Source organism: Pan paniscus, chromosome 3 (assembly GCF_029289425.2).
Source record: "Pan paniscus chromosome 3, NHGRI_mPanPan1-v2.0_pri, whole genome shotgun sequence".
Lineage (NCBI taxonomy): Eukaryota > Metazoa > Chordata > Mammalia > Primates > Hominidae > Pan > Pan paniscus.
The window spans coordinates 37513017-37530946 of NC_073252.2; the positions used below are offsets into that span (position 1 = coordinate 37513017).

A 17930-nucleotide genomic window follows, 5' to 3' on the forward strand; every position below is an offset into this window, starting at 1 on the left:
AATCAGTCTGGTTGCTCCATGGAGAATGAACCAAGGGGCAAGTATGAAAACAGGGAGATGGAATCTGGATGAGAGGTGAGTATGGCTTGCATCTGGTAGCAGAAGGGACAGAAGTAGATTAACTCAGGATTTGTTTAGTGGTAGAATGAGAGAACTTATTGATGTGTTGGCTCTTGGAGGGTGTATTATAGAAAGAAAAGAATCCATCACAGATAATTCAATTTTTTTTATTTCATAAGCTTTAGGTAAAGTCCTAAAGCTTAGTCATTTCATGCATTTATTCCATCGGTCATTGCAAAGGTTGATTCTTTTCACAGTTGTGTATTTCCTTGGTTAGAGCAAACTATGGTGTATGAGTTTCTGGATTCAATTCTGGGTTTTCTAATTTAGTGGCTGTATGCTCTTGAGCGAGTTTTCTAACCCCTCTGCCCTTTGGTTTCTTTGCCTAAAAAACATGGTAATAATGTTACCTATTTCATAGGGTTGTGGTCAGCAGTGACTAAGGAAATGCAAATAGAAGTATTTAGCACACTACTGGCCTGCAGGAAGCAGTCATTAAATGTTAGAAATTAGGTGCTATAGCAAAAGAATCTATTAACAGAGTAAACAGACAACCTACAGAATGGAAGAAAATATTCACAAACTATGCATCCTACAAGGATTTAATATCCAGAATCTATAAGAAACTTAAATCAAGCAAAAACCAAATAACCCCATTACAAACAGACAAAGACATGAGCAGATACTTCTTAAAAGAAGACATGCAAGTGGCCAAGACACATGAAAAAATACTCATCATCACTGATCATCAGAGAAAAGCAAACCAAAACCACAATGAGATACATTCTCATACCAGTCAGAATGGCTACTACTAAAAAGTCCAAAAACAGCAGGCGCTGGCAAGGCTGCAGAGAGTAGGGAATGCTTATACACTGTTGGTGGAATTGTAAATTAGCTCAGCCACTGTGGAAAAGTTCAGAGATTTCTCAAAGAACTTGAAATAGAGCTACCATTCGACCCAGCAATCCCATTACTAGATGTATACCCAAAGAGAAATAGATCATTATACCAAAAAGACACATGCACTTGTATGCTCATTGCTGCACTGTTCACAATAGCAAAGACATGGAATCAACCTAGGTGCCCATCAGTGGTGAATCAAATAATGAAAATGTGGCACATATACACCATGGAATACTACACAGCCAAAAAAAAAAAAAATGCAATGTCCTTTGCAGCAACATGGATGCAGCTAGAGGCCATAGTCCTAAACTAATTAATGCAGGAACAGAAAACCAAATACTGCATGTTCTCACTTGAAAATGGGAGCTAAACACTGAGCACACATGGACATAAACATGAGAACAATAGACACTGTGGACAGCTAGTGGCGAGAGGAAGGGAGAGGGGTGTGAGTTTAAAAACCATCAAGTACTATGCTCACTACCTGGATGCAGTATACCCAGGTAACAAACCTGCACATGTACCCCCTGTGTCTAAAATAAGAGTTGAAATTTTAAAAAATTAGGTACTAAATTTCTCTTATCCTCCTTCCTAGGAGGATAAGTGCATTCAAGTCTTATGCACCTTATCCTAGGTGCATTCAAGTCTCAGCACCTAGAAATGAGTTAACATGTTTTTAAGAAACAATAAATTTATGTTTCTTGTATCATTACATAATTATTTTATGTACGATTTAGATACCATTTTTTTCAGAATTTCTTAACCCTTTTGAATATATTTTTATCTTCTATATCTGCCAGTATTTGTTTCTTTTTAAAGTGGCTTTTTTGTTATTTGGGTTTTGAAAATCTAAGGGCTTTTAGAGAGATTTATTGAATATTATCGGCTTTATTGTGAAGTTAGCATTTTCAGCTCTTAAAATGGAGCAAGGGAGGATGGGTGTTCTGATCTCAAGATTATAGAAATTATGTGAAAGCTTAATATAACTGCCTCCATCAGTGCCATAACACCGCATGGGCCCCGCTTTCATGTACAGCTCCTCCGATGGGTGTCCCGCTTTTTCTCTTTGGACTTAGAACTATATTGAATCTAAGGCTGGAAAATACCCTATTTGTTTAGATCACAGACAATCCAGAAGACCTTGTATTTCTCTGAATCTTTGATTTCTGTGTAAACACTGGTTCCTGTCACTCTGCCAGGTTGCAGCTGCATTTCAGGCTTTCATGATTGGTTATTTGCTTCTCAAAATAGGCTTGAGAACAGTAGGAAAATAGAGTAGGTCAACACAGCATATGGTTAAATTTTCATGGACAGATGTGTTTGAGAATAATAAGGAAATTCTTTTAAACGGTTATCTTTGTTATAAATGTGGTATGCAGATGTTTCATAGTTATGGCTGGGATAGAGGTACTTTTAGCAAATGGTACTTTTCATAAGATTACACATTAACCTAATTTTTGAAAACTATATTCATGTTTCACTGAAGGTAGCTGGGCAAGGAACAGCCTGTTTGCTCTTAGAATCTTACAGTGCCATCATCGATGCAGAATTGTTCAGCACAGGTGACTTTGGAATCCCTTTCTGTGCAAAACATTCGACATTAAATGCATACATGTTTTGTGATTCTTCGAGCTTCAGGTTCTGTGTTTCTTCTTGTATTTTCTTAATGACAAGAGATAATAAAATATTTTTTATTTCAGAAGGTTTACATGGTATGACATATGTAAAATAGTTTCTATCTCTGATATAATGTCCCTAAGCCTGGGGTGGGGAGGCATTACTTTATTAAACCACTGGCCAATTGAATCTACAGTGGGTGGATCTGCTATGATAGGTTTTCATGCTTGTTTCCATACTGTGCCAAATTTTGTAAAATGTCACAATATATCTGAATACTTTAGGTAGCAATGGTGTAGTCTGGGATGTTTTTGGAAATCAATAATTAAATTTATCAACGTGTGTATATGTATGTGTGTTCTAAAACTTGTATTTTGTGGAGCTAAAACCCTGATAACCCAGTGTCCTTCTGCCTCTTCGAAAGACATTGTGGTCATAACTATTTAAGAGCTTAGTGTGAAGGTCTATGTGGGCATCAAGAATCAACTGCAAATTCTCAGTCCTGCCAGCATACACAGAACCAAGAAGTGGTCCATCCTGTGGGCTGCTCATGAGTGCCTGATGGATGGATCTCTGTGGAATTAGGGGGCAGGTCTACACCAACAGCCAAATATCCTGTTATTTCACAATCCAGCACCTCAACTTGATTGTATTACTGTTAGTATTTATTTTTAGGTTTTCATTTTTTTGCCAGAAACATATATGTGGACATACTTACTTCCTGTGTGTTTGTCTTTCTACTACAGATACGGGAGCAGAAAGACAGGCACTAAGAGAAAATGTATATCCTAAACTGAGAGAATTCTGCAGAGAAAACTATGGATTGGAATTTCAGGTAATTCTAGTGTTAATTTCATTCACAGTTATGTCCAGTTAAATAACTAGTGTTTGTTTCTTGTCACAACTTGAGTGTTGTAAAAGACAAGTTTTAGGCCCTGAAAAATTTTATTTCTTCAAGCATGGGTAAAAAGAAACACTGACAAATGGAAATAAAGTATTTCATCATTTTTTATGTTTAGTTCTTTTATGCTGTGCTTCTTGGACCCTTCCTGGTATGGGCTCATCTTTTTCTTTGAACCATATTTATTTGCTTTTTTGACAGTCTCCACTATTACCAAAGAGATGAAGGTTGCTGAGCACCTGAGTTTAAGCTATGGTTTCTAGAAATATTTTGCACTTAAAAATGAGGACCAACTTTTTTCAAACTTATTTCCTTTCATCAGCCAGGCCTGGCCTTGCCTTCTATCTTGCCTTTAACTTTTTATTCACATTGTAGAACATCGTTTTTCCTATTCATTTCAGAGCTACATCATTTACTCCCCCCAAAACATTATATCAGCCTTTCAAGAGACAGCGATGGCACACATCATTGCTAAAGTTCATGAACATCCTTGCATTTTAATGCACCACTGAATGTGCCATCTAACGGTAAAGTGCTTGAAAACATTGGATGTATCTTGGGCATCCAAATGTTGAAAAAAATAAATGGCTCCTGCAACAGATAATATTATTTAGTCAGAATTTTTTAGCCTCATTGACGATGGAAATCCTAACTCTCCAGTGCTATCTAAACTACACATTTACATTGTCAAGTGATGAATATGTAATAGAGGTTTGTGGTGCAGAAGTGCAAAATGCACCATTGTTAGTGGAAGAACATTTCACCCTTTGTTTCCTCCCAGATAAATATTTTATCTTGATATACTCCTGATGCCTTCTAATATGTTGTATAAAGTAACAGTCTCGAAATGGCTTCAATCTCAATGCATAATGTCTGTTGCCACCAGGCCATGATGACACACACATTGAATCGTCACTCATAAGTCACCATTTACTTGACAAATTGTGAACCTAAATTAAATTCCTTGTCATGAATTCAGCACTACCTTCTCTGAGGAATCTGGTTTTACTGATAATAGGGTCCCAATTGTTATATAATTTCCAATCTGTCAAGAATCCCAAAGACTTAGACACTCCTTGGGGACTCAGTTACCATAGAGGAAGAAATGTGTCCAAGCATATAATCCCATCTTTAAGTTTGTTTTTGCATCATTTTTGTCAACAGAGGAAGTCAGTGAGCTATAGAACAGCTTCTATAAACCATGGTATTGACTAGGATTAGCTGAGGGAGAAAGAGAAAAAAAGTATACTTTCTGAACTAGAGGTAGGCACAGAAGATAGATACAGGCAAAGGAAAACTGTACTAGGTGAGGCCCATAGAATAAATTGACAGGATTATTCTAGGCAGGTGCACTGAATCAGCTGAGGAGATGTTGGACCACAGAGTACACCGCAGTGGGCAGGGAAGATGTAAAATTGACCCCCAGTTCTCTACGGGTACTGGGAGTGACTGAACCTGCCTATCCTTCAGTTCAGTGTCTAAAATAGGAATGGCAACAGCTTACATGTCTGAGGTTGTGTTTAGAATAAAATTAAATATGCAAGGTTACATTTGCTTCCAAGCTCTAGGCTTAGCAGGAGTTCACATCCATAATATCTGAATCTTCTAAGAATATACCTTTTAAGTGTAGTCTTTTATAGTAGGTTAATTATATCACTCCCTAAGGATATATTTTTTAGAGAGGCAGTTCTCTTCTCTCAACTCAACAAAAAGTATGATGCCAGAAGCTTCATGAACAGCCAGTTTACCCCCACAGTATCCCCGACTCCATCTTTGGTTGTGCACTGAACCCAGAACATATGGTTTCCTAGACTTACTCAAACATACCAATCTACTTCATGCTTGCTTGCCTTTGCTCATGCCATTCTCTTCAACTACAATGCTTTTCAGTCTGGTTCTTCCCCTGCTTCACCTCCTGGATTCTACTCATTCTTAAGACTCTTCCTATCTAACCTCATGTTGTGCCCCCTTGCTCAATGGCCCACAGTCCTGTGGGCCTCTTTTGGATCCCTGAACACCTTAAGCCCATTCATACTTGAGAATTTTACTCTGGCTGTTCTGTCTTGCAGAATACTCACTGCCTTTATCTTCACACAGCTGCTTTCTTATTGTCCCTCGGGTCTCCACTGAAATGTCACCCCTAGAGATGCTTTTCTTTTTATTATTATTATTACACCTTAAGTTCTGGTATACGTGTGCAGAATATGCAGGTTTGTTACATAGGTATACATGTACCATGGTGGTTTTGCTGCACCCATCAACCCATCATCTACATTAGCTATTTCTCCTAATGCTATCACTCCCCTAGTCCCCCACCCCCAGCAGGCCCCAGTGTGTGATGTTCCCCTCCCTGTGTCCATGTGTTCTCATTGTTCAACGCCCACTTATGAGTGAGAACATACGGTGTTTGGTTTTCTGTTCCTGTGTTAGTTTGCTGAGAATGATGGTTTCCAGCTTCATTCATGTCCCTGCAGAGGACATGAACTCCATCTTTTTTATGGCTGCATAGTATTCCATGGTGTAGATGTGCCATGTTTTCTTTATCCAGTCTGTCATTGATGGGCATTTGGGTTGGTTCCAAGTCTTTGCTATTGTGAATAGTGCTGCAACAAACATACATGTGCATGTGTCTTTATGGCTGAAAATTCCAGAAACCAGAATGCCTCTTCTCCTCTAGAGATGCTGTTCTTGTGACCCATCCTAAAGTAACCACCTCTCTTTTGCATCATACTGTTTTAGTTCTTTGCATAGTGTGTGCCAGTATCAGATATTTTTTCTTGTTTGTTTATGTATTGGCCTGCTTATTGTCTTTCTCCCACTAGATTATAAGTTCCATAAAAGCAGAGGCTTGTCTGTTTTTACGGAATTTCAAGACAGCTGCATTCCTTGTCCTATAGTCCCTGGCACATTGGAAAATGCTATGAGAATTTGTTGAATGAATGGTTACATGAAAAAAAAAATGAATGAATGAAGACCCAGCCCAGATATAACTTGCAAAAGAAAGCCTTCTCTGATCCCTCCCACACCTCCCAAGATAGGCCATGTACCCTCCTCTTTGCTTCTCTGAAATTCAATGCATAACTCCCAATAATCCATCCAGTTCATTCAAGAAGTATTTTTTGAGTGCTGACCACATGGCAACCAACATTCTAAGTGCTGGGAATAAAGGAGCAAACCAACCAGACCCTCTTCTGAGGAGCTTCTAACATTGTTAGGAGAGGCAGACAATGTAGATTCCAGGGATAATAAATGCATTTTATTGAATAAATGCTTCGGTTTTAAAAATCACAGAAAGTAGGGTTAGGGCATGCCAGGTAGTCAGAGAAAGACTCGGTGATAAGGCAATATTTGAGCAGAGATCTGCAGAAAGTGATGGAGCAAGTCATGCGGATGTCTGGAGTTGTGGGGAGGAATCCAGGCATAGGGAACAAGGAAAAGGGTCTGAGGTAGAAGTGTGTTTAGAATATTCTAGGAACAATCACACTACTACACTCCAGTCTGGACAACAGAGTGAGACCCTGTCTCAAAAAAAAAAATTAGAACAGTAAAGAAGCCAAGTGTGAGTGAAGGAAATAATTACAGATTCCATCAAAGTAAGATTATATGAGACCTCATGGGCCAAGATTAAGGACTTAGAATTTTATTGAGTTGGAAGGGAAAGAGTGAGGTGATATGACTTACCATTAAGAGGTTTTCTCAGGTTCTATGAGTAGAATACAATGCAAAGGAATGGTCAAAGCAGGAAAATAGTGCAAACAGGAAGAACTAAAGTAAGCAGTGTAGATAATGAAACGTCATCTGGTTAAGTAAACTTTTCATCACCTGCCTATAAGTGCCAAATGTTCTCAGGCCTGGAATTGTCTTATTCAACTTATCCCAATGGCCAGTCAAATAGCTGCACATAGTAATCCATTTAGTTCAGTCTTTATTCAATTAAATTAATAGAATATGAATAGAATAGAAATTAATAGAATATCAATTAAATTAATATGCATTTTAAGCAGGTCCATATACCTTTTATCTATGTGCCTGTTTGGCAGGCTATTTTGTAGTGTTTTCCTTATTTGTTTTTCATTTAAACTAAGATATTTGATGAAAATACACTAGACTCCGATTATGTAAACTTCAATTAATTCTATACGTGATGGGTACATATATAGGTTGATTACTCAGAGATGGAAACAGTTCAGTGGAAAGAACATCAAGCCCACTTAGCAAAGAACACCCAGGGCATCAAGAAAAGACATGGTATTTAAATAATATGTTATTTGATTTGCAGGTATTTACTAAGGGCCTCCAGCTACAGAGAAGGGGATAGAAAATAAGAACAAGGAGAATCAATTGGAAAAAAGTAAAGACAGACTGGGGAGAAAGCAGGTGGTGCAAAACAGATAAAATAAATAAAGAGCTTCTGATTATACTCAGAGATACCATCCACTCTTGCTTTTGGAACTCTTCTCCATCCCCATTGCCGAGGTCCTGGTCTAACCCTCACTGCTTCAAAAATGGGATGAACAAAAACATCCTAATTGATTTATTTTCCTGCTTACCCCTAGTAGATTGCAAGTCCTTGAGGAAGAGACTGGTTCTTGTTTGTTTTTAAGTCCCCAGGCCTGGAACAGAGTTTGGCATTTAGTGGGGTTTTAGTAAGTGTGTTCAGCAGAACTGCCTTACGCCATCACCCTACTTGAGTATTTCTATACAATACCACCAGAATCATCCTGTGTAAATGTCATATTGTGTCAATGAAGGGACATAGAGCAAGATGACCAAATAGAAGCTTCCACTGATTGTCCTCCTGAAGGAACACCAAACTAAACAATTATCCACACAAAATAGCATAAGAACCAAAAATCAGGTGAGTGATCCCAGTACCTGGTTTTAACTTCATATCACTGGAAAAGGCACTGAAGAGGGTAGGAAAGACAGTCTTGAATTTCCAGTGCCGTCCCTCCCCCAACTCCCAGCAGCAGCCACATGGTGCAGAGAAAGAATCTGTGTGCTTGGTGAAGGGAGAGTACAGTGATTGTGGGAGTTTGCATTAGAATTTACTGCCCCTGTCACAGCAGAAAGCAACATTGGGCAGAAATCAGCCAGTGCCCACTGAGGCCCATTTAGACCAGGCCTAGTCAGAAGGGAATCACCCCTTCCAGTGATCAGAAACTGAGTTTCAGCAAGCCGTGCCACCATGGGCTAAAGTGTTCTTGAGTTCTGAATGAACTTGAAAGGCAGTCTAGGCCACAGGGATTCCAACTCCTAGGCAAGTCCTGGTGCTGGGCTGGGCTTGGCACCAGTGGACTTGGGGTGCATGTGAACTAGCAAGATACCAGCTGGGATGGCCAAGGGAGTGTTTGCACTACCCCTCCCCCAACCCCAGGCAGTGCAGCTCGCGGCTCTGGGAGAGACACTCCTTCCTTCCACTTGAGTGATGGAAAGGACAGAGTAGAGAGGACTTTGGCAACTTGGACACCAGCTCAGCCACAGTAGGATAATGCACTGGGCAGAGTCCTGAGTTCCCCATTCCAGGCCCTAGCTCCCAGATGACATTTTTATACATATCTTAGGCCAGAAGGTAACCTGCTGCCTTGAAAAAAAAAAAAAAAAAAAAAGGACCCAGTCCTAGCAGGACTCATCACTTGCTAACTAAAGAGCCATGATCTCCCCAGATGAGTTCAGTAAGGCACCAAGGACCAATCCTGGGCTCTGAATAATCAGCAATAATACCCAGGCATTACTCGCCATGGGCCTTGGGTGACATTCAGAGAAGTGCTGGTTATGGGCATGACCCAGCACATTCCCAGCTGTGGTGGCTATAGGGAGAGATTCCTGCTTTAGAAAAGGAGAGGGAAGAATAAAGGGAAATTTATCTGGCGGTTTAGGTACCAGCTCGGCTACAGTAGGGTAGAGCACCAAGCGGGCTCTTGGGGTTCCCAGTTCCAGGCCTTGGTTCTCAGATGGTATTTCTGGACCTGCCCTTGGATAGCAGGGAGCCCATTGCCCTGAAGGGAGAATCTCAGACCTGGCAGCATTCACTACAAGCTGACCGAGGAGCCCTTGGACCTCAAGTGAATGTTGGCAGTAGCCAGGCAGTACTTGCTGTGAGCTTGGGGTAGTGGTGGCCATGGGAAAAGATTCCTCTGCTCGTGGAAAAGGGAGGGAAGAGTGGGAAGGACTTTGTCATGTAGCTTAGGGATCAGCTCAGCCACAGTAGAATAGAAGATCAGGTAGATTTCTGAGGTTTCCAACTCCAGGCCTTGGCTCATGAAGGGCGTCTCTGAACCTGCCAGGGCTGAGGACAACTTGCTGCCCTAAAGGGAAGGACACAAACCTGGCTGGCATCACCACCTGCTGACTGTAAAGCCCTTAGTCCTTGAGTGAAAGTAGGCAGTAGCTAGGCAGTGGTTATCAAGGGCCTTGATGGGACTCACTGCTGTGATGGCTTCCTGTCTAACCTAGCATAGTCCCAGTGGTGGTCATAAGGATGCTTGTGTCACCCCTCCCCCAGCTCCAGGAAGCTCAGCACAGAGAGAGGGACTCTGTTTGAGAGAAAGTAAGGGAAGATAACAAGATCTCTGCCTGGTAATCCAGAGAATTCTTCTAGAGCTTATCCAAGACCACCAAGGCAGAAGAGCCACATGTTACTGGGCTTGGAATATTCCCTAATACAGTTACAGCTACAGTGACCAAAAACCTAGATCACAAACCCAAGTCCCTTTGAATACCTGAAAAAACCTTCCCAAGAATGACAGGTACTAACAAGCTCAGACTGTGAAGACTACGATAAATACCTAACTCTTAAATACCCAGACACCAACAAATATCAAGACCATCCAGGAAAACATGATCTCCCCAAATGAGTTCAGGAAGGCACCAAGGACCAATCCTGACAGGGATATTGTGAACTTTCAAACAGTGAATTAAAAATAGCCATTTTGGGGAAACTCAAAGAAGTTCAAGATAACACAGAGAAGGAATATGGAATCCTATCAGATAAACTTAACAAATAAATTGGTATAATTTGAAAAAAGCAGAAATTCTGGAGTTGAAAAGTGCAGTTGACATACTGAGGAATGTATCAGAGTCTCTTACCAGCAGAATTGATCAAGCAGAAGAAAGAATTAGTGAACTTGAAGACAGGCTATTTGAAAATACACAGAGGAGAAAAAAGAATAAAGAATGAAGCATGCCTACGAGATCTAGAAAATAGCCTCAAAAGGGCCACTTTAAGAATTATTGGCGTTAAAGAGGAGATAGAGTGGGGTAGAAAGTGTATTCAAAGGGATAATAACAGAACTTCCCAAACCTATAGAAAGATCAGTATTCAAGTACAAGATTATAGAACACCAAACAGATTTAACCCAAGTAAGACCACCTCAAGACATTCAACAAATGCCATATTAGCAGTTTCTTCTCTTAAAAGTTTTTAATGGCTTTCTGCTGCCAATAGGATCTCTCTTTAATGTAATTCCAGCTTCGTTTTCAACTCTTCCCCATGTAAATAATCCATGCCAGTCCATCCTCAGCCTGTGCTTGGAGCACATCTTCCTGATTGCTCATTCCTAACTCTCACATTCTAGTCACTATATCTATTTCAATGCTTGCTTCCTATCAGACATACCCTTTCTTCACCCCTAGCCACCCCACACCCTGTCCTTCACAATCTAGCTGAAGGCCTAGTTTTCCCAAGACATCTTTTCCGATTTCTAAATAATCTCCCCCTCTACTCTCTGAACTCATAAATCTGTCCCACCTGGGCCGCTGGTACACTGAGCCAAGATTGAATCCAGTTAGGACAGGGACCTCTAAAGGGGGTGTTTAGCTAATCTCAATACTTAGGACACTTCCATTTCAAAAGAAATCTCCATCCGAGTCCAGCCCCTGAGCTTTATATCACTCTTTAAGAATACCTTCTCATAGCCAACTTCATTAGTGGGCACCTGGTATTTACATTGGTCTTAGTCACAAAGTTCATAAACCTCCTTTTTCTTTACCTCTGACATCCATTAAATTCCAAAGATCTGCCAATTCTAGCTCCCTAAATACTTCTCCAATCTGTTCCTTTTGTTCGTATCTGTATTACCATTACCTTGACTGTTGCCATGGGTACCCTGACTGTTCCCATTTCCTTCATCTCTGCCTTTTCCTCCCTAATACCAAACTCTTAATCTACTTTACCCAGCTGGTTCATCCTCCACAATGTTGCTACAGTGGTATTTTTAAACACCAAGCTGACCCTTGTCCACAAGATACAGTCTATGCTTCTTGGCACAATGTGCAAGTTCTTTTTTACCCCTGCCTACTCTCGAGGTCTTATCTGTGACTCTCCCACAGGCAGCCTGTTCTAGCCTTTGTGAACTACATTTGGTTCACCACATGTGTTTCCTTTCCCGCCCTGCATTTTCTCACCCACTGTGCCCTCTGACTGGGGGGTGGGGGGCGGGGGCTTAAATTGCCTCCCAGGCAAATGAGTAGAAAAATTCCTCCTCATTCATTAAAATATAGTGAAGTCCTTCTATGAGATTCCAGAGTACTTTATTTCTAATCTTTACTAGCATGTCTTATTTGTTTTAATTAATTTTTAAATGTCCCTCCCCCACTAACTGGGAGCTCTTAGAAGTTAGCAATCACATTATTTATATCTTCATATTACCAGAATCTGTTACAGCAGAGGTCCCCAACTCCTGGACCGTGGCCTGCTAGAAACTGGGCCACATGGCAGGAGGTGAGCAGTGAGGCAGCATTACCACCTGAGTTCCTCCTGTCAGATCAGCGGTGGCATTAGATTCTCATAGGAACATGAACCCTATTGTGAACTGTGCTTGCGAGGGATCTAGGTTGTGGACTCCTTATGAGAATCAAATGCCTGATGATCTGAGGTGAAAGTTTCATCCCCAAACCATGCCCCTACCTCTGTGGAAAAGTTGTCTTCCACAAAACTGGTCCCTGGTGCCAAAAAGTTTTGGGGACTGCTTTGATATAGTACGTGGCTCATACTAGATCCATAGTAAATGGTGGTTGATCAATTTCAATGTATTGATTAAATGACTAAGACCCAGAAGCTGAGAGTCTATACCATCACTGTGTAAAAGAACTATAGTGTGAGTCACAGATGCAAACCACATAAGTAATGTTAGATTTTCCAACTAGCCATGTTCTAAAAAGTAAAAGGAAACATAAAATAGCATAAAATTTGTTTGCCAAAAATGTTTCTATTTTTTTTTTCTGCTTATGCTCAAGTCTTTTTAGCTTTAAGAAGAGTATAGTCATCTTTTTTCAAATGAGCATATTTTGTGAAGGTCATTTCCAAATATTTCATATTTTCATTCTTTCTGGTTTTTCTTAGATATTCTTTGTTATTCTTTCTCTGACATGGTTTTTAAAGTTTTAATATTTTAAGATAATATCTAAAACATCATTTTAATACATGGTCAATATGAAAATTATTAATGAGGCATTTTACATTCTTGTTTTTATCCTGAGTTTTTAAAATTCAGTGTATTTTACGCTCAGAGCACATTGCAATTTGGACTGGCCAAATTTCAGGTGCTTGACCAGCTGCATGTGGCCAGTAGCTCCCAGGCTGGACAGCAAAGCTCTAGATAGTAGTGGGGTCTGTCTGGGTGGGATCATCCTGATGGGATAGTGGCCTGACTGCCTGGTGCCAGAAGTCCAGCTGAGAGCCATGGGGGCCTTAACTAGAGGAGCCCCAGTGGGAATGGAAATTCATTTGTATGTGTAAAAATATATATAAAAATTAAAAATCCAGAAAATGATTATAAAGAAAATAAGTTTGGCTGGGCACCATGGCTCACGCCTGTAATCCTAACACTCTGGGAGGCCAAGGCGGGTGGATCACGAGGTCAGAAGTTTGAGACCAGCCTGGCCAACATGGTGAAACCCCGTCTCTACTAAAAATACAAAAATTAGCCAAGCGTGCTGGTGGGCACCTGTAATCCCAGCTACTCGGGAGGCTGAGGCAGGAGAATCGCTTGAAACTGGAAGGCAGAGGTTGCAGTGGGCCGAGATCGAGATCGCACCACTGCGCTCCAGCCTGGGCGAAAGAGTGAAACTCCATCTCAAAAACAGAAAAAAACAAAAAAAAAAAACAAGAAATTGTCCACCTGTCAAATGAGTAACTTTTTCTTCTATCTGACTGTCTGACTGCTTTTGGGCATTGTGTTAATAGGGGGTATATAACCTGAAATAAATACTTAATGCAACTTTCAAAACTGCTGTAGAACCAGGACTAAGTGACTGTTATACATGAGGCAACAGACTAAAACGTATGGTCAGTGATGCATTTGCCTGCTGTATTAATCTTGAGACTTGATTTGAAATCAAGAGAGGCACATGATGGAAACTCTAACCCCTTTTATTTCGGAATCTTAAATTAACAGTCCTCATCTTAGTGGGTGTCATATGTTACATTTTGTAAAGTGTAGCTTTCAAAAGAAATTGCCCAAACACGCCTTTGCAACTAAGCGTGACAACATGGTCTCAGAGTGGGTACTCCTCCATGTGCTGGTTCCAGCCCTTTTCCTTCCCTCTAAGAGGCAAGTGTCAGCTTCCTAGGTGTGTAAGGAAGTGAGAGAAACTCACAGCTCACCCTAGCAGGAAGATCTTGCCCGCACCTACTTTCTGTCTCAGGATAACAATTGGATGCCACCTGAAGGCACCAAAGGGGTGCATGCTTATCCTGGGCAGAGGTGTCTCCTGCAGCCCCTTTGGTCTGGGAAATGTCAGCTCTTCGTTGCTAAGGTTCCATCTCTCCTTGTCTCCTTGGGCAGCACAGGCCCATGCCCGTCCACCTGGTTTTCTTCTTCCCTAAACCCCCAATGAGAGTATAACCTTCTCCTTAAGCTGCCTTCTGTACATGAGTAATCTTTGCATCAACATCTCCAGCTCTCTCTCCTCCATAGTTGTGTGAGGACAATTCTCTGACTTTTTTTTTGAATGTTAATATGTTTAAAACAGAACTCATCCTCCTTTTCCCTTTCTGAATTCTCAAGTGCTACTACTTCCCTGTCTTCAAGACTTTCAACTCTTGGCTTAGTCCATTCTTTCATCCTTTAAAACCAGATCCAAGCTGCCACTGTTCCGGTTGACTCATCTGCCACAGTGTTTCTTCGAAGCTTGCCTTTTCTTTCCATTTTGAAAATCTCTGTCTTTGCACAAGCTTTTGTTTCTTAACAGCTGAATGTCTATGGAAATCTTTTTCTGATCTTTCCCTACCTGTGGTGTTTATGTGCTCTGGTCCAAACTATACACAGCTGTTCACACAATATTCCTTGAACAGTATTTACCAGATTTCATTGAGTCTAAGATGCATGGATTTTCACATTTTTTAAATGTCAGAGTCAGGATTTTTACCTTACAAATAAATTGTGTGTGATCATGTCATTGGCAGTGCTCCAAACCCAGCCGTGATTGCCAGTAGGCATCACTGGGGACTAGGCCCAAGAGCTCCATTTTTCCCCTTCAGGATATGAAGTTGCTCAGATGTCTTCTTAGGGAAAAGAAGCAAAGCAATGAGGAAACCAAGCCTTTTTGAGAGGCTCGGCATCTTGATCCAAGAGCAGATGAGCACAAAATAAAGTTCCTTGAAAACTAAAGTTCCTTGAAAACAACAGTTTGAACTCTGGTTTAAATGGAATAGAACTAAAAGTTCACTTTATCCTGCTAACCAGAGGATGAAGAATTGGGCACGAATCGCCAACTAGTTTTAGGCAAATAAAGAAACTAGAAATCTTTAACTTAACCAACACATCAAAATTGTATGTTAAATTTTGTGGATCTTATATTAGCGTGGCCTTACTAATAATTTCTGAATTGGGCAATCACTTACTGTCACACTGCAAGTCTGTTGTCAGTTGTAACACCTTTCTTCCACCGTTTCTTCTCTCACCACAGCTCGACTATTCTGTTGAGCCCAATCTCCTTCTCTGGACATGTGTTTTTGTTTTTTTCTCCTCTGTCTCTTAACTGTCTTCCTGCCTGAGAATCTCAAAATGCATCTTGCTCCACAAGTTACCAAAATACGTAACTGGCTTTTATAGTTGACAGGATTTGTTGTGCTACCCTTGGTCTTTTCTCCACATTGTCAAGTAACTGATCATCCCTTTTCCATTTTCTATTTATCAAATGGATGCTGCTTTTGGCAGTGAAATAGTGAAATGCATGTCTCTTTGTTGAGTCACACATCATTTCACAGGGCCAGTGCTCCAACCTGTTTAGGTCTCTTCACATTTCAGTCATGTCCATCAAAGCCTGGACCGACCTTACCAAGTTGACATTCCCAGAAGTATTATAAGCATGTTACATCATCCTTCTCCCATCCATGTGAGTGAGGCAGCTTATAAAAAGGGGGAAGGGAGACAAAGAGGCAAAAGGGAAGGAAAGCATTATGTCATGAGTGACTTTCATTGCTCCAATTTAATTGTAAATATCAGCTCACCATTTCTGCTGCCTGGAATGGCTCTTCTGGAATTCTCATGCCAGACTTCTCAAGGCAGTATTATTGTTCTTCCTTTACTTTGTACTCATAGGCAATCTTCTACCTATTGCTTCTCCTAAATATACAGCAGTGACATTGTGGGAGGCTCTAGAATTTACTGGAGCAGCTAAACTTTGCTGAGCATGTATTTCTGCTACATGGTGGCTGTCTGATTACACCAACACTGAAAATTACCCAAGAGGATTGATCTTGCAATAAACAGAATTAAGAGAGGGTTGCCCATTTGCAGGGGACTACGTGTCCCCATTGAGTACAGTCACCATGAGGCCTTTCTCAAATTCTGAGCACGTGGCAGCTATTTCTTTTTCTTTCTTGGTATAACTAGGGGTACAAGTATGGTTTTAGTGCATGGATATATTGAATAGTTGTAAAAAGTCTGAGCTTTTAGCATAGCCATCACCCAAATAGTATATATTGTACCCATTAAGTAATTTCTCATTTCTCACTCCCTCTCACCCTCCCATCCTCCCACCATTCTGTCTCCAGTGTCTATTATTCCACAGTCCATATCCATGTGTACATATTATTTAGCTCCCACTGGTAAGTTAGAACAAGTGGTATTTGAATTTCTGTTTCTGGTTGTTTTATTTTTTCACTGAAGATAATGGCCAATTTCTTTCCATCCTCATATTTTATTATAGGAGAGAGGGAAACCTTTTGATAAGTCTTCATATAATAAAAAGAGCACTCATTTAAGAGGTCCCCTTTGTCAATAATTAGATATAGTCCCTTGAAAAATTAACATACCTCAGTTTTCTTATCTATAAGTATTCCTTCTACCAGATCTTTAAGTTTTAAGTCTCCACATTTATGATACTGTGACCTTACCAATTCTACATGGGCAGACCATGTCACATTTCTGTCTTTGCAGAGCTGTTCTGTGTATCAACAGGCCCACCTAACCTCTCTGAAGGACAGTGTCCCGTGTACCTGTCCTTCAAGTCCAGATACATGTGTTACCTCCTCATTGACATCTACCCCAGAGCCCCAGGGGCAGAGTAAGGTAGTTTCTCCCCTGAGCCTGATTTATTATTCAGACATTTATTGAGCCTCTGCTCTGTACCAGGCAGAGTTGTGAGTGCAATGATACCATAATATTGAAAACAGAGTACCTGCCCTCATGGAGTTTACAGTCTCGCAGTTGTAAACAACAGTGACCAGGGTGGTGCTTGCAGCCCAGGAAATACAGGGTGCACTGGGCATGTGTAAAGGCTGGGGAGAAGCTCAGCCCATCTGGAGGCATCAAGAAGGCCTGGGGAGGAATTGATGTCTAAGCTGAATCCTCAAGGTTAGGCAGTGGGAGATGGCTAGGTTAAAAGAATATTCTAGGCAGAGAGAACATACTTTCACAGGCAAATCTGAGAGAAAATTCTAACAGTATATAGAAATTACTACCTGCCAGGCACTTATTCTAAGTGCTGTGTATACATTAACTTGTTCAATCCTTGCCATGAGTCTAGGAGATCAATCTTACCTTCTTCATTTTATTAGGTAAGGAAACTTAGAAATACGGAAGTAAATTGCTTCTGACCCTGAAGCAAATAAGTGGCAGGATCAGAATTTGAACCAAGGTAGTTTGGCCTGAATGTCCATACTCCTACTCGCTATACCATACAGCCTCGTTTGTTCTCACATTGGTGGAAATTTATACAGACAGTCCTCAACCAGACGATGGTTTGACTTACGATTTCTTGACTTTGTAATGGTTCAAAGTGATACACATTCAGTAGAAACTGCACTTCAAGTACCTGTACAACCATTCTGTTTTTCACTTTCAATACAGTATTCTTTGAATTACATGAGATACTCAACACTTTGTTATAAAATTGGCTTTGTGTTAAATGCTTTTTCCCAGCTGTAGTCTAACATAAGTGTTCTGAGCACCTTTAAGGTAGACTAGGCTAAGCTATGATGTTCAGTAGGTTAAGTGTATTA

General features: G+C 40.6%; 1 protein-coding gene across 3 annotated transcripts in view; it reads left to right on the forward strand.

Annotated features, from left to right (window-relative positions):
* The window catches only part of NWD2 (NACHT and WD repeat domain containing 2), a 204088-nt gene that overhangs the window by 78538 nt on the left and 107620 nt on the right, over positions 1-17930 (forward strand). For all 3 annotated transcript variants that reach the window (XM_003832152.5, XM_034958433.2, XM_034958434.2), the window contains exon 2: positions 3327-3415. In XM_003832152.5, coding sequence (XP_003832200.3) covers positions 3327-3415 — 89 coding nt within the window. The remainder of the gene's footprint in view (positions 1-3326; positions 3416-17930) is intronic.